The sequence below is a fragment of the Artemia sp. Qi Xiang Cuo genome, chromosome 1, assembly GCF_049724085.1.
Source record: "Artemia sp. Qi Xiang Cuo chromosome 1, ASM4972408v1, whole genome shotgun sequence".
Lineage (NCBI taxonomy): Eukaryota > Metazoa > Arthropoda > Branchiopoda > Anostraca > Artemiidae > Artemia > Artemia sp. Qi Xiang Cuo.
This window is the reverse complement of record NC_142794.1, coordinates 10,587,617-10,612,258: the sequence shown is the minus strand read 5'-3', so window position 1 is coordinate 10,612,258 and position 24,642 is coordinate 10,587,617. Positions and strand designations below refer to the sequence as shown.

Below are 24,642 nucleotides of genomic sequence, written 5' to 3'. Positions count from 1 at the left end.
TAGAATGCACAAAGTACCTTTTCATTACTTCAACATCCCCCTCAGCATGCCCTGAAAGTTTCAATTTAACACTCGAAACCTTTTGGTTAGTTAAACATTTCCTTAGACATGCCCTTAAAGTGCCCACTTTCAGATATTGCTACAAACTCCTTTTGACACCCTGCATATACAGTGAGTTTTGGTTTTGTTCAACACCCTCCCCCTCAACATTTCCGGAATATTCCATCTAAATAAGTTTACCCTTAGTTGAAGTAGTAGACCAGCAGAACAAGTAATAGCAGCACTTTGGACATAGTGCCTTTTGTTTATGTCAACATCCCAATGTAAATGCCCTGAAAGTTTCAACTTGATATTCTTAGACGTTCTTGAGATACGGCTGATGCATGCTTTTGACAGCTTACATGTGTACAATGTGTTTTGAGCTAGTTAAATATCCCCCTAAACATTCCCTGAAAGTTTCACTTTAGTACCTTAAGCCTCAGTAGCAGTTGTAATCCTAGTAGTACTAGTAGTAGTAGTAGTAGTAGTAGTAGTAGTAGTAGCAGTAGTAGTAGTAGTAGGGAGTAGTAGTAGTAGTAGTAGTAGGAGTAGTAGTAATAGTAGTAGCAGTATTAGCAGCAGCAGTAGTACCAGTATTAGCAGCAGCAGTAGTAACAAACCCCTCGTCCTATCCTGAAAGTTTCAACTTGATACTTTCAATCGTTCATAACGTATTGCTGGTGTGTCCTTTTGGCAAATTTTGACCTATTTTCAAAGTTTTTCAACTGAAGTAAGGAGAAAATTGAAACTTAAAACAAACAGGAACTACTTCGTATAAGAGGGGGACTGCCCCTTCATCAGTCCTTGCTGTTTACGCTAGAGACTCAAAGTTCTTAAAAACACTTCTAATTCAAAAGGAACGACCCTTGTGATATTCGTTCCTAATGAATCAGGACAAAAAGTCAAACTTAAGCTTCAAGAGCGATGATTGAAGAAGGGGCAGTCCCTTCCTAAAAAATTATGCAGAACATACTTTCTGTTTTTTAAGTTTCAATGTTGATCCATATTTTCAGCTTAAAAAATTCTTTATTTTAATTTAATTTCTGACTGTTTTTCAAATCATACCAGAAAATCCCCTTGCATCTCTCTCCCGTGTAATATTACTCCTGGAAAACATTTACGGAAGTTTTTCACCCTACGAAAAATTCCCCAGTACACAATTCCCTTCTACCCCTCTTCACGGAAAATTAGCCTGAAATTTTCCGTATATTTCTCAAAAACAAATACTATATACAAACAATATGTGTAAGTTAGAGTCCTTTCCCTAGGGACTATGGAGGATCATGTCATCAAAAACAGTATAGTTATTGGACGTTCTAACTACTCGTATGTTGAATTCGGCGGTTATCTTAAATTTTGATTAGGATTTGTTTTTTTTTGGGAGGGGGGGGGGGAGTAAATGTTGTGACAGGTGGGTAAGTTGCCATTCAATATTTTTGGTCATTTTAAAAAGGCACTATAACTTTTGATTTCCGTTCTGATCTTCTAGGTTCATTGCTTCAATACGAACATCCCAGGATCTTGTCAAAAATAAATAATTCCATATTTTTGTATATAGGAGCTTCAAACCTCTGCATCAGGGCTCTCTGATATGCTGAATCTGATGGTATAATTTCCATTAAAATTGCCTGACTCCTTGGGGGTGTTTCTCAGCCACCCCATCCCTTTTTTTTAAATCAGACAGATTTTTCCAGACTCCAAGCTTTTGATGTGAATACGGAGGTGTACTGTTTGATTTATCACTGACAATCAGAAATAATTGAGTCCGGATAATTGTGAATATATTTTTATTTCGCACAAATAGAAATGATTTTTAACTAGTATTTATGTATTTTATTCTAATTGTGGGATTTGATAGGTATCATTTTGATAGGTATCATTAAACCTGACGAATTTTAGATATTTGGAATTAGTATAAGAAGGAAATTTTTAGATTTATCTATTCTCATCAGTATTCCGTTTTTTAGAGTTTTTGTTACCGTTGGACCGAATCACTCCTAACATGTAATTCCTTATCAAAAATTGTTTGATTACTTTAATCTTAAATTAAGTTTCTTAGATTAGGCTACAGTGTCTGAAACTGGAAAGCTCATCTACAGTTTTTCGATAAATTTGAATAGATTGACTATCTTGGAAATGTCACTCGATAGCTTTTTGGCACCATTTGAGTTAGAAATGTTGTTTTACACCATAAAATTGTAGAAAATAATAATTGTTACAGCGCAATCTTTTCTTGCATTTAAGCAGGTCAGTAGAATACTCCATTTCCTTTCCTATGAGCCTTTTCCAATAGTATATATCAATTGATCCGATATTATTACCCCTGGGGAGAAAAAAAAACACACACACACACAAAAATAAATAAACACGCATCCCAGTCAGTCATTATAAAAAAAAGTAAAATAAACCTCTTATTTTTTGCATGTAAAAGCTTGAAACCTCTATAACAGTTTTCTTATATGTTGAATTACACGACACAATTTTCATCAAATCACTCAGCCTTTTTGGGTTGCTTTTCCTCTTTTTCGAGGATTGGGCATACTTTTGAGGCTCACAAGTTTTGATGAGCAGCTCTACACTTTATGAGTTCGTTATCATCAACTTTGTGATACAAAAATAATTAAATATACAAATCTAATATTTGCATTTAATATTGATAAAAATATAGTTCCTGGTTTCACTTGCCTCCCCCTTTAGGTAAATTTCTTGTCGGTGCTTATATATTATCCCCCCTCCACCTTTCCACCTTTTGTGCCGGTAAGAATATGAATACAATATTTTATGTTAAAAAATAAAGCATTTTCCTGTCAAAGTAAGAGGAAAATCGCCCTGCACCACCCTTGTTCAGGCTTAGCCCAGATGAAGGGAGATTAATTCCTCTCCCCCTCTCTACCCCTTTTTATATTTATGTGGTGTTTCATCGACTTTCAGAAAACTTATACATTACAATACACTCTTTTAGCCATCTGGCACCCATCCCCATAAACAATGACTAACCACCCGTCCTTCATAACACCCGAGATTTAATTGTACATCACCGTACGCAATTCTATCAAACGGCGCAAGAGAATCAACTCAGTTATATGAAACTTTATAATAAATGTTTATATTAACCAATTATTGTTTATGGACTAAACAACTTTTCAGGAAAATATACACCATCATATGGTACTCTACACCATATGCACCACCTGCTCTGACACTTCAAAGCTCATTCTACAGTTTCCTGATTCTTTCAAATGTATTAGCTCTCTCAGAATTTCTAATTAATAGCAACTTAGCCGTCTTTGGGGCAAAATCATACTATTTTACAACAAAGTGGCAGAAAACGCCACTTTCCTCTGGCAAAGTCTTTTGATTACGTAAAAAAGGAACTAAAAGCTTTTAATTTCCATTCAATAAGCCATCTCTGAATTTCCTAGGATCATTGGTTCGGTACTTTCACCCTTGGGGACAAAAAAGAAGAAGTGACAAACAAACAAATTAACACACATGCGCAATCTTTTTTCTGTGAATATGAAAATTGCAAAATAAGCATTTTCGTTGATAGAAACTTGAAACTTTGACAAAAGGATTGTCTGAAAAGTGTATGCCGAATTTAATGGTGTAATTTATACCAAGATCACATAAATTTTAGGGGATCTTTTATCTAGATAAATCTGTTTATTTTGAAGTCACTGCAAAAATAAATTTGATCCATGTTTGTGACTACTATTCGACTACTATTTGCCCGTGGTGCTCATTACTAACAGTTTGCTTCCACGAACTGTTTCATTTAGCTTTTTACTCTTCGTTGAAAAACTTCTTTTTTAGAAAATTTATACAATTAATCAGCATAAAGGCTAATATATCGCACACAGTTTGTCTTATTCGGTAATTTTCTTTTTTTTTTCTTTCATTCTATATTTTACAGTTTCAAAAAAAATTAATTGCATAAGTTGAAACATAAAGTCTCAAAACGATTATTTATGAAACTCAAATGTTAAACGATACCTTAGCCCTTGAAAAGTTTAAGGGATATTAGCCCTACTCCTGTTTCTGGGAAATTTTGGTTGTTTTAAGCTTAACTTGATAATATGTTTTTGTTTTTATTCATTATATAATATTTATTCACACACAATATGAGAAATTGTTTTAAATAATGTTTACTTTTGAATTTTTAAGTTTTGTCTGATGTTGATGGAAGATGCTGCCTCAGATTTATTGAAAGTCACCAATTAGGGTCTTTCAATCTTGCTTCAATAAAATTGTTTTCCGGAGGGATCTTCTGTTTCAAATAAGAATCATTTTCCTCTATTTTGCCTTAAGAAAATACGTCTTTCAGAGCTGATTTTCTTTCTGTTCTGATATAGTGGATAATAAGTTTCTGAGTATCTCGTGTAATTAAGTTTCTAAACTTTCAGCTCCTGGGGTCGTTATCCCGCCAACGATATTGGATGTCAATAGTGTATTCCGGTTTCGCAGTGGGGAGCCAGCTATAATTCCATGTGTAGCCCAAGGTCATCCAGCACCCAATATAAGGTAAGAAGCGAAATGAAACCACAGAGAAAAAAGAGATCATCATCATATTTGTCTATGTTGAAAGGTGTGCTTTAATTCAATTTATTTATTTTGTGATTTATTTTTGCGTTAGCCAATCACACTGCCTTGAGACACACCATATTGACACAAATGTATAGCCATTGAAAATAATGCAAAACCTTATAAAATCTTTGTTTGGGAAATATCGCCCCATTTAAATATATGCAAGTTTTTGAGTCATAGCATTTCTTACAAGTAAACTCTGTGTTTCCTTGGGATGAAAGTTAAATACTTATTTAATGGCTGTGCAAGGGGTATCAAGAATTTGTGTTCGGGGCGGGGAATATTTGTTTAAGAGTGGGGTGTTTTTTAAAGAAATTTTGCAAAACGCACCAAAAATTTGTTTATATACCTTTTTACTACTTTTTTACGAGTTGGAAATATCTTTTTTCCGGGGTAGGGGGAGAGGTGGTGTTTAAAGCCGGTAAAATACCTTCTGCATTGGGCCTTGTGACTATATAATGCCTTTTATAGTTTTAAGTCGAGGGTTATAGCCATCTACTGTAGTATTTTAGCCAAATTTTCAAGAGCTTAGTAACATCTTCATAAACAGCGCAAAAGGGCTGCTTAATCAAAGCGATAAAAATTTGTGATAAAAACTTCAAAAGGAGCTCAATCGATTGAAAATTTAAAGTTTAAAGTGCCCTTTTTAAGAGAAAAAGGGATTGGAGGGCAATCAGCCCCTCTCCCGTGCCCTTTAATTACTCATCACCATCCAATCAAAATTTTTGAGATTGCCATTTCGTTCAACATAGCCGAAAGGTCCCATAACAATCGGGGCAAGGGCTGTAAGTTATCCAGTTCGTCCGTTGCTTATGTATTGTCTTTGCAATTGGGAAAAAAAAAATCATGTTTGACCTTTAGTGTTCAAAAAGGCTAAGCACATTCAGGTAAAGCTTTTAGAAAATGTTAAAGAGAGCTTTTAATTAAATTAAAACAAGTTACGTATATACAGGTTATCAAAAGAGCGTAACCCAGGAGGGACTAAGGGTATAAAGTCAGAACTCTTAGGGAATGACGAGGGGGATGATCAATTTACAGAAAAGGCAATATTTGGATGCTAAAGATTCTACTACTGCTACTACCACTTCTACTACTACTGCTAATACTCCTACTTCTACTACTTCTACTACTACTACTACTACTATTGCTACTATTACTGCTACTACAACTACTGCTTATTTAGTGACAACTACTAATTCTGAGAATATTGAGGCAAAAAGCTGAGAAAATGTTTAGAGGAAAGTTGAACTTTGTCAAAACACACTATGTACATACATACAGATTGTCATAAAGGCTTATCAGCAATAGTTTTTGAGTCATAGCATTTCTTACAAGCAAACTCTGTGTTTCCTTGGGATGCAACTTAAATACTTATTTAATGGCTGTACATGGGGGCATCAAGAATTTTTGTTCGAGGATGGGGAATATTTGTTTCAGAGTGGGGTTTTCTTTAAAGGAATTTGGCAAATCGCACCAAAAATTTGTTTGTATACCTTTTTGCTACTTTTATACGAGTCGGAAAAATTATTTTTTCCGGGAAAGGGGGAGAGGTGGGGTTCAAAGCCGGTAAAATACCTTTTGTATCGGGCCTTGTGACTATATAATGCCTTGTCAAAGAGTTCGTGGTGACGAACTGTAAGTAAGGAGCGACCCGGCTCAATAGTAACCGAACCGCTAAAAAACGGAATTTTGATACCAGTAGATACATAAAAAATTGGGTTTTTATGCTGATTTCAAATATATAATTTTCGTCAACTTTAGTCTTACCCATCAAAAGTTACGAGCTTAAAAATTTGCCTTATTTTTGAAAAAAGGCCGAAACACCCCCTAAAATTGATAGAATCTTGATGAAAATCAAACCATCAGATTCAGCGTAACCGAAAATCCTACTGTAGATGTTTCAAGTTCCTATCTGCAAAAATGTGGAATATTGTATTTTTTCCAGAAGAAAGATCACGGATGCGTGTTCATTTTATTTGATTGTTTGTTTGTTTTTTTTTTCCAGGGGTGATCGTATCGATCCAGTAGTCCTAGAATTTCGTGAGAGGGGTCATTCGAACCGAAATTATAAGTTCTAGTGCCATTTTTAAGTGACCGAAAAAATAGGAGGGCAATGTAGCCCTTTCCCATGCTCATTTTTTCCCGAAGTCACCAAATCAAAATTTTGAGATAGCCATTTAGTTCAGCATAGTTGAAAATCTACTAAGTCAGCATAGTTGAAAAATGTCTTTGAGGATGACATAATCCCCCACAGTTCCCGGGGGAAGGGCTGCCAGGTATGAACTTTACCCATTGTTTACATATTGCATTGGTTATTGTGAAGTATAGAGACGTTTTCGGGAGGGATTTTTTTCTGGGTGGGGGGGGGGGGGTTTCGGAGGAGGGGGTCACGTGGGAGGATTTTTACATAGAGGATGTTTCATTTGGGGAAGCAACAATTCTATGAAGGGGCGCCGGATTTTCCAGCATTATTTAAAAACCGATCAGAAATTAAATTAAAAAAATAAGTTTTTTCAACTAAAAGTAAGGAGCAACATTAAAATTTAAAACGAACAAAAACTATTACGTATATGAGGGGGTTCGCCTTTTAGTCAATTCCTCGTTCTTTACGCTTAAGTTTTGTTTAGTACTTTGAAAATAGCTATTATTTCTAATTAAACGGCCTTTGCGATTCAGGGATTTGTGATTCAAACAAAATTCGAACTTCAGCGTAAAGATTGAGATATTGACTAGGGGGGGAACCCCCTCATATACGTAATAATACATACGTAATAAAAATAACAATAAAAAACAAACGATACGGCTCAATAGCAATCGAAACTTTTAAAAACGGAATGTTGATGTTCAATGAATCAAACAGTTCGTGTAACGAATTGTAAGTAAGGAGCAACCAGGCTTAATAGTAACCGAAACTCTAAAAAACGGAATTTTGAAACCAATAGATGCATCAATTCAATTCAGTTCAATTCAATTTATTAAATACTACAATAAATACATAATTACACTTAAGCGCTAGAGGTCCCAAGAAGCATAGCTTGTAGAGGATGTCGTATCAATCACAAACTCCACACAAAACAAATCAAGGAAGGAAAAAAATACAACAATATCTCAAAATATAAACACAATACGATGGTTTGATGAAAATCAAACCATCAGATTCGGCGTAACAGAAAACCCTACTGTAGATGTTTCAAGTTCCTATCTGCAAAAATGTGGAATATTGTATTTTTTCCAGAAGAAAGATCACGGATGCGTGTTCATTTTATTTGATTGTTTGTTGTTTTTTTTCCCAGGGGTGATCGTATCGATCCAGTAGACCTAGAATTTCGTGAGAGGGGTCATTCGAACCGAAATTATAAGTTCTAGTGCCATTTTTAAGTGACCAAAAAAATAGGAGGGCAATGTGGCCCCTTCCCACGCTCATTTTTTCCCAAAGTCACCCAATCAAAATTTTAAGATAGCCATTTTGTTCAGCATAGTTGAAAATCTACTAGGTCAGCATAGTCGAAAAATGTCTTTGAGGATGACATAATCCCCCACAGTTCCCGGGGGAAGGGCTGCAAGGTATGAACTTTACCCATTGTTTACATATAGCATTGGTTAATGGGAAGTATAGAGACGTTTTCGGAGGGATATTTTCTGGGTGGGGGAATGGCGTTCGGAGGAGGGGGTCACGTGTGAGGATTTTTACATAGAGGATGTTTCATTTGGGGAAGGAACAATTCTATGAAGGGGCGCCGCATTTTCCAGCATTATTTAAAAAACGATCAGAAATTAAATTAAAAAAATAAGTTTTTTCAACTGAAAGTAAGGTGCAACATTAAAATTTAAAACGAACTGAAACTATTACGTATATGAGGGGGTTCGCCTTTTAGTCAATTCCTCGTTCTTTACGCTTAAGTTTTGTTTAGCACTTTGAAAATAGCTATCAATTCCAATTAAACGGCCTTTGCGATTCCGGGATTTGTGATTCGAACAAAATTCGAACTTCAGCGTAAAGATTGAGATATTGACTAGGGGGGGAACCCCCTCATATACGTAATAATACATACGTAATAAAAATAACAATAAATAACAAACGATACGGCTCAATAGCAATCGAAATTTTTAAAAACGGAATCTTGATGTCAATGAATCAAATAGTTCGTGGTAATGAATTGTAAGTAAGGAGCAACCAGGCTTAATAGTAACCGAAACTCTAAAAAACAGAATTTTGAAACCAATAGATGCATCAATGCAATTCAGTTCAATTTATTAAATACTAGAATAAATACATAAATACACTTAAGTGCTAGAGGTCCCAAGAAGCATAGCCTGTAGAGGATCTCGTATCAATCACAAACTCCACACAACACAAATCAAGGAAGGAAAAAAAAATTAAAAGATAACAAAAAAAAATAACCAAAATGTAAGAAAAATCAACAAAAAAAAACAAAAAATAAAGACCGTCTAAACAATAACCTTTGACTTAATTTTATCCAAACTGAAAATGTCCTGTAATTTATTAAAATTCCAAACCATTAATAATATTATTAAACAACAGGGTTTGAATCTCATTAAACATAATAATTGAGGAGAAAAGAAAAAAATATATATAAAGTAATGCGGAATAAATAGATAAAGCAAAATTAATAAAGAAATAAAGAGAAAAAAACAAAATTACTTCAAGCCTTAGAGAATATTTTTTTGCAAAGGGAAGATGAGTTTTTGATAAGAGAAAGTTTACTGGGAATAGAGTTCCAAAGAACAATTGCTATATAAATTGGTGACATCTGAGCTGCTGAGGATACCCTTTTAGGCAGCGGAAATTGGTGAACAGAGCTCTGTATCAAAGTCTGACACTGACAAGCTGATACTAGATCAAAGTAGAATATCGCATTTGGGTTAAGCAATAAAATGAATGTTTCGTGAGCCAGTTCTATGTTCAGATTCTTGACGACCAAATCTAGGATATCTAGATCATCATGACCCTAACAATTAACTGTATGATAGAGTCGGGGAAGGCGAAAAGTTGCCTTCACCGCTCTATTCTGTGCTGTTCGGAGTTGCCGAAGGGAAGAATAGTTAGTATTGCCCCATACAGTGCAGCAATAAGAAAGATAAGGAAGGACAAAATAGATAGTAAAGAGAAAGTATTACATCAGGAGGAAGAAATTGATTGGCACGATGAAGCATAGACACTTGACGAGAAATTATAGAATGTGTATAGGAAATATGAGTTTTGAAAGAAAGAAAACAATCAACATGCACACCAAGAAGTTTAACACAAGAGCACTGGGAAGTTATATCAGTACCATAAAAAACAAAGATTGTTGGGGAAGGTTCAGACATGTGGTATGGGGTTTGAAAATGAATAATGCTACTCTTAGAGCTATTCAACAGCATCCCGTTCTGCTCACACCAATCACGCACATGATTGAGCAGAAGATGAGCCTTAGCAACAGCAGAGGGCAGACCATTAGAAACCACAAAAAAATTACTATTGTCTGCAAACAAAACAGTGTGAGTATCAAGGTTGGAAGATGGAGGAAGGTCATTAATATAAATAAGAGAGAGGAGTGGTCCCAAAACTGAGCCTTGAGGTACCCCTTTGGAAACCGAAGCTAAATCAGAATATTTCCCATCGTAACACACAAACTGAGATCTATTAGACAGGTAAGATGTAAACCATTCAAAGGCAATTCCCCGAACTCCAAGTAGAGATAGTTTTCCCAGTAATACAAAATGACAAAATGGTCTACCATGTCGAAAGCTTTATAAAAATCAAGAAATAGTCCTAGAAAACAGCGAGCCTTGTCTATGTTAACACGCACGAATTCTGTAAAGTCAACTAGAGCACATGAAGTAGAGAATTTAGGTTGGAAGCCATACTGGTGATCAGACAGAACAGAACCACTTCCAGTTGAAGCACCAGTAGACAGGAATGAAAAAAACCTCACATGCACAGCTTTTTCAAGTAATTTCGTGAAAATTGGCAGAAGTGATTTAGTTCTATAATTTGACACAAAGCTGGGGTCACCCTTCTTAAAAAGAGTGAGTACTTTTGCAATTTTAAACGAATCAGGGTATACACCTTTTGAAATAGATAGATTAAAAATATCAGAATCAGAATCAGAATCATTTTAATGAAAACAGCTGTCATAGACACATTAAAAAAATGCACTAAAAGGCGCTGTTTTTTACATGAAAACACTTCTCTACATTTTATTAAAAGCACTTGTAAAAAAAGGAACAAAGGAGTTACTAAGTCTGTTTGTGCGGCACGAGACGGGCATAAGTTTGCTTTTGCTTCTGGTATTTGCGCGGACAGGCATTTTAGGTGGTAATATTGTCCTATGTACAGGACTAGACAATAAAAACTGGCCAAAACGAATCATCAGCTGAAAAAGGCGATCGTGAAGGCTTGGTATTTCAAGTGACTTCAGAGCGGAGCTGTAATCTACATATTTGTCGCAAAAAATGATCTTTTCAGCTCGTTTCTGGATCCCCTCCAAATCATCACTTAAGTAATCTATGTGATGAACTTGTGGGCCCCAGACGGGACACGCATATTCAAGGATGGGTCGAATAAAAGTGAGGTACGCTGTTTTCAGCTGATACACTGGAAAACCCAGGCGGTGCATCGCCACCAGTGTCTGCATACCATAATTTCCCTTTTGAACCAGCTCTTGTACATGAATAGGGAAAGAACAGTCCACACCAAAGGTGACACCCAAGATGGTCACGCATGAAGCAGAAGGGAACAAAGTCGCGGGGCAGGTAAAATCGCGTTTAAGTGGGTTGAACCTGAAAACCTTTGATTTATTCTTATTAATTTGAAGACTGTTCGCAGTACACTGTGATTTAAACTGATCGAAAATTTTGGGTCGAACTGGGCTACAGCTTGCGAATCATTTACGTGGTATTTAAGAAGCACAGACAAATCATCGACGAATTTAAAACGATCGTCAAAGTCAGAAAGCACATAGTTGATAACAGCCAGGAAAAGAAGAGCTGCTAATATGGTACCTTGTGGGGCGCCACATGTAATTTCCACCCATTCCGATTCAATATCACCAGGAAAAAGGGCGTACACTTTTTGATACCTGTGACGTAAGAAATCAACTACTAATTGGAGGATGTGCTTACGGGCACCCATTGACTTGAGATTCTGGGCGGAAAGAGGGTGCTTAATCAAATCAAATGCCTTTCGGTAGTCTACAAGAAGTAAATCTACAAACGAGCTTCCAAACTCTAACCATTCAACTACTATGTGATAAAGCCGTACTAAATAAACAGACGTGCTGCATCCCTTCAAACAACCATACTGGAAGGGTCAAGTGACGGTGAAATATCCGTGAGAAGTTCACGATATATGAAAGATTCTGCAACTTTAGCAAAGTTCGGTGTGATCGAAATAGGTCTTAACTGATCACATGTCTTAGGTCCTTTAACTTTGGGTATTACGCGAACATAGGCTCACTTCCAAGCATCGGGAAAGGTTTGTTCACTGAAGCACTGATTGATGATCGATGTCAATGGTTTGGCTAAAAACAAGGCATATTCACGAACAAGTTTGACCGGCAACTCACCAGGGTAGGAAGAACAATTCGGTTTTAGTTTTTGAAGTTCTTTAAAAACAGCAAATTCGGTAAACTGTTTTATTTCGTCAGTTTCACAATGGACTAAGAGATCAACCAGTTCGGCCTCTGTAATTGAGGGGTAGGTGGTACAAATGCCAGCAAAGAACTCGTTTACGTCTGAAGCGCTCATTTGAGATCCGTCAGGCTTGGGTATTTTTAGCTCACTGTTAACTGACTTGCCAGTCATTTGTTTCACTGTGGAATGCCACTTCCGACTGCTACTTTGGACAAGGGGTACTACCTTTTCCCGAACACAATTTCTTCACTTGAAACGATTGACGGCCACGATCCGATTTCTAAGTTTCACCGCCGCGGCTAAAAATACTTCTCTCAGCTGGTGAAGATTTACCTAGTTAAGGAAAGGAGGGGGTCTTAACAGTTGGTAGGGTGGTAAAGTAAGATTTGAAGGCACTAGGTACAGCTGCTTTTTCAATAGTTGAACCATCTGCTTTCTTGAAGGCAGTAGGCTGTTTCTTTGATTGTTTCCTACGAGATAAAGCTTCATTAACTACACTCCAAACTTTCTATAAGTTACCCTTGCACTCCTGAATTTTCAACAAAGACTATTTATTCTTAGCTAGTCTAATTGTTGATGTTAATACATTCTTATAATGCTTATACTTTGATAAATCATCAGAATCAAGGCTTTTGCAAGCTAGCTTAAAAGGCTCTGACTTCTGCATTGTTGATCTCACAAGACTAGGAGACATCCAAGGCATCTTGGGTTTATATTTACTAGAAGATTTTACTAGGGGAAAATTTTTTCCAGTCAGTGTTGTCAGCCGACTCATTAATGAGGCTAAAGCCCTATTAACATTTTCAGAATTCATTACTGATCACCAATCACTAGCACTAAGATCAGATCAGATTTTATGCTGATTTCAAATATATAAGTTTCACCAAGTTTAATCTTACCCATTAAAAAGTTACGAGCATGAGAATGTTTGCCTTATTTTCGAAAAAAGGAGGAAACACCGCCCAAAATTCATAGAACCTTAATGAAAATCACACCATCAGATTCAGCGTATCAGAGAACCCTACTATAGAAGTTTCAAGCTCCTATCTGCAAAAATGTGGAATTTTGTATTTTTTGCCAGAAGAAAGATCATGGATACGTGTTTGTTCATGGATGCGTGTTTATTAGTCCTAGACTATCTTGAGAGGGCTCATTCGAACAGAAATTAAAAATTATAGTTCTCTTCCTAAGTGACGGAAATAATTGGAGGGCAACTAGGCCCCCTCCAACGCTCATGTTTTTCCCAAAGTCACCCTTTCAAAATTTTGAGATAGCCATTTTTGTTCAGCATGGTAAAAAAAATACAATAATTATGTCTTTGAGGATGACTTAATCCCCCAAAGTCCCCTGGGGAAGGTCTGCAAGTTATGAACTTTGCCCAATGTTGATATAGTATTGGATATTGGAAAGTATACAGAAGTTTTCAGGGGGTATTTGTTTGGTAGTTAGGGGGGAGGTCGGAGGTTACGTGGGAGGATCTTTCCATGGAGAAAGATCTCATGGGGGAAGGGACATTGCTATGAAGGGGGCGCTGGATTTCCCAGAATTATTTAAAAAACGATAAGAAATTAAATAAAAAAAAAACAACAATTTTTTCGACTGAAAATAAGGAGTAACATCAAAACTTAAAACCAACATAAATTATTACGTATATGATTGGATTCATCCCCTAGTCATTACCTCACTCTTTACGCTAAAGTTTTTTTTGTACTTTCATCAGAGCTATTTATTCTAATTAACGGTCTTTGTGATTAAGGGGTCATTCTTAAAGAATTGGAACAAAATTTGAACTTGAGCGTAAAAAGCGAGGTATTGAATAGGGGGTGAATCCCCTAATATACGTAATAAAAATTTACGAATATAAAAGTTCGTGACGTTAGTTAATTCGTAAGTTACGTCAGATCAAAATTTTGAGAAAGCCATTTAGCAAAAAAAAAGTGAAATTAATATGCAAGTTTCGTTTTAATTATTCATGTACGCTGAGCCAAAATCAAAGCTGTATTAATTTAAAAACTAAAAAAATTTCAGAAACTAAATAAAAAAACAAGTTTTTTTTTTAACTGAAAGTAAGGAGCGACATTAAAACTTAAAACGAACAGAAATTATTCCGTATATGAAAGGGACTGTCCCCTCCTCAACACCTCGCTCTTTACGCTAAGGTTTGACTCTGTCTAACAAATTTTTTTTAATAAAAAACTTTAGCGTAAAGATGATGTCGCTCCTTACTTTCAGTTAAAAAAAACTTGTTTTTTTCATTTAATATAGTTTTAAGTCGAGGGCTGTAGCCATCTACTGTAGTATTTTAGCCAAATCTTCAAGAGCTTAGTAACATCTTCATAAATAGCGCAAAAGCGCTGCTCAATTAAAGCAATAAAAATGTGTGATAAAAACTTCAAAAGGAGCTCATTCGATTGGAAGGGCCCTTAAGTTTAAAGGCTCTTTAAGAGTAAAAATAGATTGCAGGGCAATCAGCCCCTCTCCTTTGCCCTTTAATTACTCAACCCCATCCAATCAAAATTTTAGATTGCCATTTCGTTCAACATAGTTGAAGTGAAAGGTCCGATAGCACTCGGGGCAAGGGCTGTAAGTTATCCAGTTCGTCCGTCGCTTATGTATTGTCATTGTAATTGGGGAAAAAAAAAAATCATGTTTGACCTTTAGTGTTCAAAAGGGCTATGCACATTCAGGTAAAGCTTTCAGAAAATGTTAAAGAGAGTGTTTAATTAAATTACGACAAGTTACGTAAATACAGGTTATCAAAAGAGCGTAACCCAGGAGGGACTAAGGGTATAAAGTCAGAACTGTTAGGGAATGACGAGGGGGATGATCAGTTTATGGAAAAGGCAAAATTTGGATGCTAAGGATTCTACTAATGCTACTACCACTTCTACTACTAGAGCTAATACTCCTACTTCTACTACTACTACTACTATTGCTACTATTACTGCTACTACATCTACTGCTCATTTAGTGATAACTACTAATCCTGAGAATATTGAGGCGAAAAGCTGAGAAAATGTTTAGAGGATAGTTGAACTTGGTCAAAACATACTATGTGCATACATACAGATTGTTACAAAAGCTTATCAGCAATATCTTAGGAACGGCTTACTATTTCAAGCTGAAACTTCCAGACATTATGAGGGGAATGTTCAAGTGCCCAAAAGACAAATTACTACTACTGCTACTTGTAGTACAGTTGCTACTTTTTGAAGCCCACTACTAACCCTAGTAATAATAACCTACTACTATTACCGTCACTACTACTAGAAGTAAGGTTACGGGTATGAAGCTGAAAATTTCAGGTAATATTGAGGGGGGGACGTGTAACTAATATAAACACAATGTGGGCATGCTGGTTATCAAATGAGTACATCAAGCAGAAAGAGAAAACATTTAGCTATGAACTGTTTGCACGTCGAACAAAAATTTTCAACAGTTTCTAAGAATATGCGCCCTTTTGAAATCTGGATGCAAATAGTGTCACTTGATTTAGTTCTTCATCTCCTCAAGTTTTTCTGAAAAATAATACCTAAGACCTTTCCTAAGACATTGTATCTACGGTAATTTCACACCCTGGATGCATTTACGTTTTTTTTATTTAATCTAACTGTAAGAGCAGAAGTAGTAATAGTTGTAGCCCTGAAAGTTTCAAATTTATACCCTTATTCATTCTCGAGATATTGTTGAGACGTCTTATCAACAAACAGCATACGCATAGTGCCTTTTTATTTAGTTTTATAGCAACATAAACTTTACATGAAAGTTTCTACTATCGGTGAAAGTTTCTACTTTATACCCCATTCCCGCCTGTATATCTTTACAGCTTGGATGTATTTAAACTATTTTAATTTAGTTCAGTAGTAGTAGTAGTAGTAGTAGTAGTAGTAGTAGTAGTAGCAGTAGTAGTAGTAGTAATTATAGTGGTAGTAGTAGTAGTAGTAGTAGTAGTAGTAGTAGTACTTCTTGTATTAGTAGTATTTGTATTCGCAGTAGTATTATTAATAGCAGTTGTAATAGCATAATAGTTGTAGTAGTAACAGTAGTAGTCGTAGTAGCAATTTTAGCAATAGTGGAAGTATTAGTAGTAGTAGTAGTAGTAGTAGTAATAATAATATTGGTAGCCCTTAGAGTTTCCACTTATTATCCTAAGCTGCTGCTGGGATATTATGGAAAATAGAACATTTAGCTCGAAATAAAGATTGTTTTAAGTAAAGTAAAAATTAGGTTCTGGTCTTTAGAAGGCATCGATGGCGTCACCCCTACGCATATTAGTTTCTACTTGTTTCGAATTTGACTCAAACAAATTATATTATTTTTGTTCATTTGGGGTTTTATTTATTTATTAATGGTAATTTGTGGTAATTTAACATTTGTAAAAGTATTTGACTTTATTTCTATTTTACTTTTTGGTTTAATGTAGCTCTTTACTTTTTTTTATTTATTTTTTACAAAAAGCATTTTCAATTTAGTTTTAAAATAAACCAGTAAAAGTGAGAATATAATAACTGAAACCGCTGCACGCCTTTTTCTATAAGACCCTTTGGTGACCCTGCCTTTGTCCATATCCCACATCCTCCTTTTTCTCTCTTTCTCTCTTCCTCTCTTTTTTATCTCTCTGTCATTCTCCCCTCTTTTTTCTCTCTCTCTCTCTCTCTCTCTCTCTCTCTCTCTCTCTCTCTCTCTCTCTCTCTCTCTCTCTCTCTCTCTCTCTCGCTCTCTCGCTCTCTCTCTGGCTTGAATAGCTCTGTATTTAACTGAATTCAATACCCACACAATTTGTATGACATTTAAATAGGCTCACTAAGGCATGACAACAGAGGGTTTATTTTTCCAGCCAAGGAGAGATTGAGAAAAATTTTTTCCAGCCACAATTATAATAAATTTATGATAAAGACAGCAAACTTTCAGAAAAACCATTTCTACATCAAGATGTTGAGGGAGTAGAAATTTCTCCTTTTCATTTGTATAGGCTTGGGCCCGTTTGTCTTTGCTTAACGTTATTTGCGTCAATCAACAAACAAATTAAGAAGTTTTTATTGTCGTAACATTGCAGTAACACTGGCTTTTCGTTTAGTTTCTTATCCTTGCATTCTCCTGTAGCAGCTATAAAGCTTTTTATCACATCTTCATTTCAGATAATAAGAGAAGTTAGTTTGAATTAATGAACTTCTTACTACCCTAAGATTATAATTTCCCAGCTATAAGTTACTTTTTTTTCAGATGGCTCAAGTTGCATCATCATCAATCCACATTTGTTCATGAAAATAGTATCACTGGAAGCTCTATGTTTTTCTATCCAATCTTACCGAGTGATAGAGGCATATACCGTTGTGAAGCTGTAAATTCCGCTGGAAAATCTCAGCGAGAGATACGAGTGGATGTAACCGAGCCTCCAGAAGTAACCTTGTCCTCTAGTTATCTCACAGTAGACCTGGGAAATAGTGTTGAGATAAAATGTCAATCCAAATGTCTAGTTTTACAATTTAGTTGGTATTTTAATGGTACTCCTTTTACTCAAGGGATAAGTGGTGGAAAATTGTTTATTAGTCGTATGCGACAAGAGGATGAAGGCATTTACCAGTGCTTTGTTAGATGCGACGTGGGGACTGGACAGGGGAACGCCTATGTCAAGCTGGGAGGTAAGTACCAATATGAAGACTTATTGGCAGCTTAGCTGAAGAATTAAAAAAAAAAATATTCAGTGGCATTCTTGCTGAAGTTTTTTTTTACACACGGATGTATTATTTTCACAAATATCTAAAATATTTAGTCTTAAAAATTAGAAATATCAAACAGTTCTTGGTAACAAACTGTAAGTGCGGACCGAAATAAGTAGTAGTAACCGAAACTCTAAAAGACATAATTTTGATAACAATAGATACATCAACAGGTTTGACTTTTTATGCTGATTCCAAATCTATAGAATTCATTTAGTTTAATGCAACCCATCAAAAGCTACAAGCCTGAGTAAATTTGCTTGATGAAAGAGAGAGGAAACATCCTCCAAAGTTAAGCAACCTTAGTGAGGATTACACCATGAGATTAAACGCATAAGAGAACTCTACTGTAGAGTTATCAAGCTCCGTGTGCTTATTTTTTTCTTTTTACTTTGTTCTTCCCAGGTATGATTGTGTTTGAACACCAAAGCTCCTACAGAATTGGAAGAGGGCTTATTTTTAAGTAAATCAAAAGTTCTAGCTCCCTTTCTAAGCGACCAAAAAAATTGCATGGCACGTAGGCCCCTCCCCCTCTAGCGTTATTTTTCGCCAAAGTCGTCAGATCCGAATTTTGAGATTCCCATTTTGTTCAGAGTTGTCTAAAGATCTTATAACTATGTCTTTCAAGATGACATGGCCCTTCACAATCCCAGGGTCAATGGCTGCAAGTTATGAACTTATTGTTTTATTGTATGCTTACTGTTTACATATAATATTGGTTATTAGGAAGTACACAGATATTTTTTTTTGGGGGGGGCTTTGTGGGTGCAGGTTATTTTCTACAGGCGAAACTTTTCCGTTGGAAGGGAAGGTTCTGGGAGTAAACTTTTCAGAGGAAATTTTATTAGGGGAGAGGGGGAACTTGGCAAAATTCTTATATAAATTCCGTTTCAATTGCCTTACCTTGTCTTTGGCGATTCTATTTTATGTTTGGAAATGCTCTGGTGGAATTGTCCGGGGGAAATTTTCAGATGGGTTCAAATCTTTTGGAAGATTTTCCATGACAGGGGGAGGGTACTATCCAAGAGAGAAATTTTCCATGGAAGAATTATCACCGAGAAAAATGTTCCACCGGGGAATTATCACCGGGAGAAATTCTTCATGGGGAAACTTTGCATAGTAAATTTTTTTTGGGGGGGGGGGATTTCCGGGTAAAATTTTCAGCATAGGGGTATCACCGCCATGACCTTAAAACAATCAGAAAATAAATTAAAGACAAGTCTTTTTTCTAATGACAGTATGCTAAGGAGAAATTTTTCAGGCAGAATTTCCAGGGATGGGGTAATTTCAGCAAAATGGTATTGTCTGGGGAAATTTGTATCAGCAATTATGGAGGAGTATCAGTGGTTTATTGCATAATGGGGAGGGGGAAAAGTGCCTAATTTATCAAAAAGTATATTTTTGGGCTAACATTTTTGAACTTTTTGTTAACATTCAGGTAAATATTCCCTACAATGGTGCCATAATTGCAAAGTATACGGTTATTTTTCAGTAGGGGGATGATTTTTTTAGGTTGAATTCTCTACGGAAAGGATTTCTCATTAGGATGGAAGTTTCCGAGGGTGAACTTTCAACGGGAATTTTTATACGGGTGGAAATTTTCCAGAATTATCTGGAATTTATACAACCTGGAGCAGTATGCTAAGGAAGTTGACAAATGTGACATTCGGCTGGTAATTTCAATAAGGCCGATAATTACCGCCTGAGAGAGTTACCCAAACACCGCAACCTAAGGAACGCAAAGAGGTGCCGTCTTCCTGGCTGCTCAATGAAGACGAGGTGGTGATGGGTTGAACGTAAAGTGTTTCTATATCTTGTTGGTGACACAAACTGCTTTTCTTGTTTTCAATAGTAGAGTAGACTGCTGGTAGAAACGAGAAAAGGAGTTTCTGTTTCCGTGGAAAATAGAATTCCGTTTTTTTTTCTCTCTTGAAGAAAATAAAAGTGTTATATAGTCAACATATATGTCGGATCTACTCCGTTGGGATCCAATATCCACGGGAGAGGACGATAGATTTTGGATTGGGAAGTGAAAATTTTCTGAAGACCATTTTCGAAATTAATGATTTGTTTACATATGTGGTAAAAAAAACACGCGTCTTCAATACTTATATCTATGCTGGTAGTCAGGAGATTAAATTCTCGTTGACAATTATATTTCACACATGGAGATGCTCAGGGGAGATATCTCAGGGAAATGTTCAAATAAGCTTGAATTTTCTGGGGGGATTTGACGTTTGGGGTTTGCCCTGGGAGAAATTATCCATTGAGGAGTGACCATCTGGAGAAATTTTCAAGGGGGGAAATTTCCATTGGAGAAAAATTATACATTAGGGGGGGGGAGATTTCTGAGAAAAATTTCCAAACAGGTAGATTCCACCAAGACCTCAAAAACGATCAGAAATTAAATAAAAAAAGTCTTTTTTTTCAAATGAAAGTATGCTAAGAAGTATTTTTCAGGTGGAGTCGTCCGCAAAAAAGTTTCTGGGGGTAATGCACAGCGAGGATAGAATCACCCTTTTGTGATTTTCTGGGGGAAGGATTTATGTGAGAGGAACCTTATATGGAGAAATTAATTGTGAGGGGAGAATTTCCATGGAAAGGGAGGTGGATTTCCTGAGCCTATTTGAAAAACGATCAAAAATCAAGGGAAAAAGACAATTTTTTTCTACTGAAAGGAAAGAGCAACGTTAAAACTTGAAGCGAACAGAAACTCCTCTGTGTATGAGGGGGGCTGCTCGCTCCAATATACCTCGCTCTTTACGCTGAAGTTTTACTCTTCGTCCCATTACTTTAAAAAAGATTCCTTAAACACAAGGGCCGTTTGATTAGAATCAGAACCTTTTTTAGAAGTATTAAAGGACTGAAGCGCGAAGAGAGGGGTATATATGAGGCGGCAGTCGCCTTCATTTATGGAATAGTTTGTGCTCGCTTAGTGTTTTAATGTTGCTCCTTATTTTCAGTAGAAAAAACTTTTTTTTTATTTACTGAATACATACGTAAGACCCTCTTTTATAACCTACTCGAAAATAAGAAAAAGCAAAAAACAAATCAAAATCAATCAATATATATTTAAAAAGAAAAACGACACTTATTGAAAATAAATTAAAATTATGAAAAAAAACATCATAATAAATAAATAAATATATTTATAGATTAAAATTTAAATTTAATAAATCAACCAACCGATATTTGGTGCCTAAGGTGCCAAGGAATAACCAGTGGCGGATCCAGGGGGTCGAGGGGGTGCATGCCCCCCTAAAATAGTCTAAAGTAGTGTAATTTACTTAATTAACAAAAATTGGCGTTAATTAAACTTGCTCCTAACGCAACTTTATCGGATCAACCTATATTGCAGCCCCCCCTAAGAAATCCAGGATCCTCCCCTGGGAATACCATCCTCGAGCAACGATTGGAAGCATATTCAATCCATACTCTTCAAGGCAAAACCAGAGGGCTAAAATCAGAGCGTGGCAGAGACTCTTTTGTAGTCAGAACCAGTGTTGCCGACGCAGTACAATTGTACCGTTTTGGTACAATTTGGAGGTCCTAATACAATACGGTACATTTTGAAATTTGTTGGTACAATCAAATTCTCCATTACATGTTGGATTTACTTAATCTTTTCTTACTTGGATATATGTTCAAGTTTTAGTTTAACGAAAAAATTTCTCTTGTTGCGACAGAAGTTTAATGTACTCTTCAGATGGAACAAATTAATCTCTTGTGGTACAATTTTATTTGAAAAACCGGTAGAATTTATTTCAAGGCGTTCGCAACACTGGTCAGAACATCTCAGGTAAAATAAGGCCTGATAAGGCCCACAAAAACCAGGACAACTCAAGTAAAATGACCAGCTGTTAGATTCAAAAAGAGGAGCCTGGAATGCAATTAGAAGCGCCCCGTGTACAGGACTGCATTTACAGCTTTGATGCTTCTAGGCCCAACATTTTTGACCACTCTTTATTCAAACCATGCGAGGGAGGGGGAAATTTTCCTTAAGAAACTAACCTTTATGATGACACTTTTCATTTTATCACAAAATATTATTAATTATGATAATAATTTTGAGAATCAAATGTTTGTACCTTAAGAGTATTAAGTAAATTAAATAAACCAACAAAGTATTGGAAATAAGTTTGATCCATTGGTAAATAGTAACACATAAATACATATACGCATTATAGATTATTTTGTAAGTAGGACTATTTATGGGGGGGGGGGGCAGCTTACTCTCCAATCACTTTTGACTGTTAAAAAGAGCACCAGCTGTTTCAATTTTCAATCGAATGAGCCCCTTTTCAAGTTTTTACGACAACTCCTTCTATACAAAGCGCCCTGGTAATATATATATATATATATATATATATATATATATATATTACGCCCACATCGCTCTTTACTTAGGCAGTGCTATTGCGCTGCCTATGATAGGAGTTTTTTTTAATGCTAAAAACGTTAGTGTAAAGAGAAAAGTATTGAGGAGAGAAGCAACCCCTTCATATACGCAACAATTTCTGTTCGTTTCGAATTTTAATGTAGCTCCTTGTTCTCAGTTGAAAAAAACGTGTTTTTTTTACTTAATTAAATAAAAAACAAGTTTTTCCAACTGAAAGTAAGGAGCAACATTAAAACTTAACGCACAGAATTATTCCATATATAAGGAGGGGCTGCCCCTCACCAACTCCAACTCTTTACGCTAAAGTTCTCTTTTTGTATCAATTCTTTAAGAACGACTCATGAAATGCAAACGTCGTTTAAATCGAACAAGAAGCTTTTTCACTGGAATAAAAAGACTTTACCATGGAGAGCGATGTATTGAGGAGGGGGTAAACGCCTTATTAGACGTAATAGTTTCTGTTCATCTTAAGTTTCAATGTTGCTCTTACTTTCAGCTGAAAAAATGTTGTTTTTTATTTAATTACACAAGCATGTGATCTACTCCTTAACTATATAGCTTGTTCACTTACAGCCTCGTGAAAAGTCACGTTCTCATAAATATTTCTTTTGATGAACTAATAAATATTTGACCTGCGATTGTTTTTCAAAGCAATTATTAAAAGCTTGAAGCTAAATTTCTAGCTGATTTGCCTAGCTATGCTTTCTAGCTTTCTAGGCAATTCTACCTTCCTCAATATGTAAGCATTTGATCTCCTCCTGGATTTTTATACATTTGACAATCCTTGTCGAAGAACCATGATCTTCGAAAAAGCAAAGCATCCGTCTCAGATCAGATCAACCAGCTAAAATCAGATCGAATGCAAAGCGTGACAGAGACTCTTTTGTAGTCAGAAGTCGTCAGAACAACTCAAATAAAATGACCAGCTGTTAGACTCAAAAAGAGGAGCCTGGAATGCAATTAGAAGCATCCCATGTACAGGGCTGGATTTACAGCTTTGATGCTTCTAGGCCCAATATTTTTTACCACTCTGTATTCACACCATGCGAGGGAAGGACAATTTTCCTTAAGAAAATAATCTTTATGATGACAATTTTTATTTTATCACAAAATATTATTAATTATGATAATAATTTGAGAATCAAATATTTGTGCCTTAAGATTATTAACTTAATTAAGTAAACCAACAAAGTATTGGAAATAAGTTTGATCCATTGGTAAATAGTAATACATAAAAACATATACGCATTATAGATTATTTTGTAAGTAAGACTATTTATTTTCAAAGCCAATTGATAAAGCCTTCCTGCTTGCCTTCTTCCGTCCGAAGGTGTCTAAAGGGGCGCAGCTCCAGCATTTTTATTGGGGGGAGGGGATAATACCAGATAGTCATGGGGCATGGGCTATATAATAATTTTTTCTCCAATTTATCGGGGGGGGACTGAACCCTTACCTCGTCTTATAAGATGCCCCTGGGTGTCTTTGGTGCCATCGTACAGCGTCTCATAAGTCAGCCTTCCCTCAATAGTGAGCAGGAATAATGATGTCTATCTAGCACGGTTGTTTGATGATCTCAAGTAGTTCTTCACCCAACGAATGGTGCTGAAGAATTTTTCTTTTGTGCAGTTTGTGGCAGGCACATTAAGACCCATTCTTAAGGCAGTTCCAATGTTTGGATAGATTTCAACTGCATTAAAATGACGCAAGCTTGCTAACGTCAGTTAGAGTCATGTTTTTTTCCTTCATCAGTATTTTGTTCCAAGAAGGGTTTCAAACGGTAAGCATTCATCTGCAATCATAGGGTCAAGATCGTTGGGATAAAAGCTCAATAGTTGACTTGTATGCTTGGTGATTTCTGCGGCATGATTTGCGCGGCGGCGGAGTGCACCTGGCATTTTGACGATAACCTAGTTTTGACATCAGTCTAGTTTTTGTTGAGAAAAAAATCCCTCGGTGATAAATTATTGTGCCACCTTGCATTTTGCGACCCCAAGCCCGGGCCTAGGGGGCCTATTTGGCCTGTCCATGTAGCGGTGCAAAAGTAAACAAAGTAAATACAAGGAAATAATTGAACAGAAATTTAAGATGGATATAATACCAGATAGATTTACAAAGTTTATAACTAGTCTGTCTAACGTATCAAGAGACACTATATTCCGCAAATTTGACTGGAAAGCAGATATCCATATGGCAGGGCAATAAGAAATATGTGATTGGATAAAGATGAAGTAAAGGTACTGGATGATAGATCCGGTTAATATG

General features: G+C 36.1%; 1 protein-coding gene across 3 annotated transcripts in view; it reads left to right on the top strand.

Moving 5' to 3' along the window:
• The first annotated feature begins 2,155 nt into the window (after positions 1–2,155).
• The window catches only part of LOC148956001 (cell adhesion molecule Dscam2-like), a 240,243-nt gene continuing 217,756 nt past the window's right edge, over positions 2,156–24,642 (top strand). For all 3 annotated transcript variants that reach the window (XM_089093545.1, XM_089093538.1, XM_089093530.1), the window contains exons 1-3: positions 2,156–2,286; positions 4,443–4,560; positions 17,485–17,903. In XM_089093545.1, the coding sequence (XP_088949671.1) occupies positions 17,549–17,903 (355 nt within the window). In that variant the 5' untranslated portion in view covers positions 2,156–2,286; positions 4,443–4,560; positions 17,485–17,548. The remainder of the gene's footprint in view (positions 2,287–4,442; positions 4,561–17,484; positions 17,904–24,642) is intronic.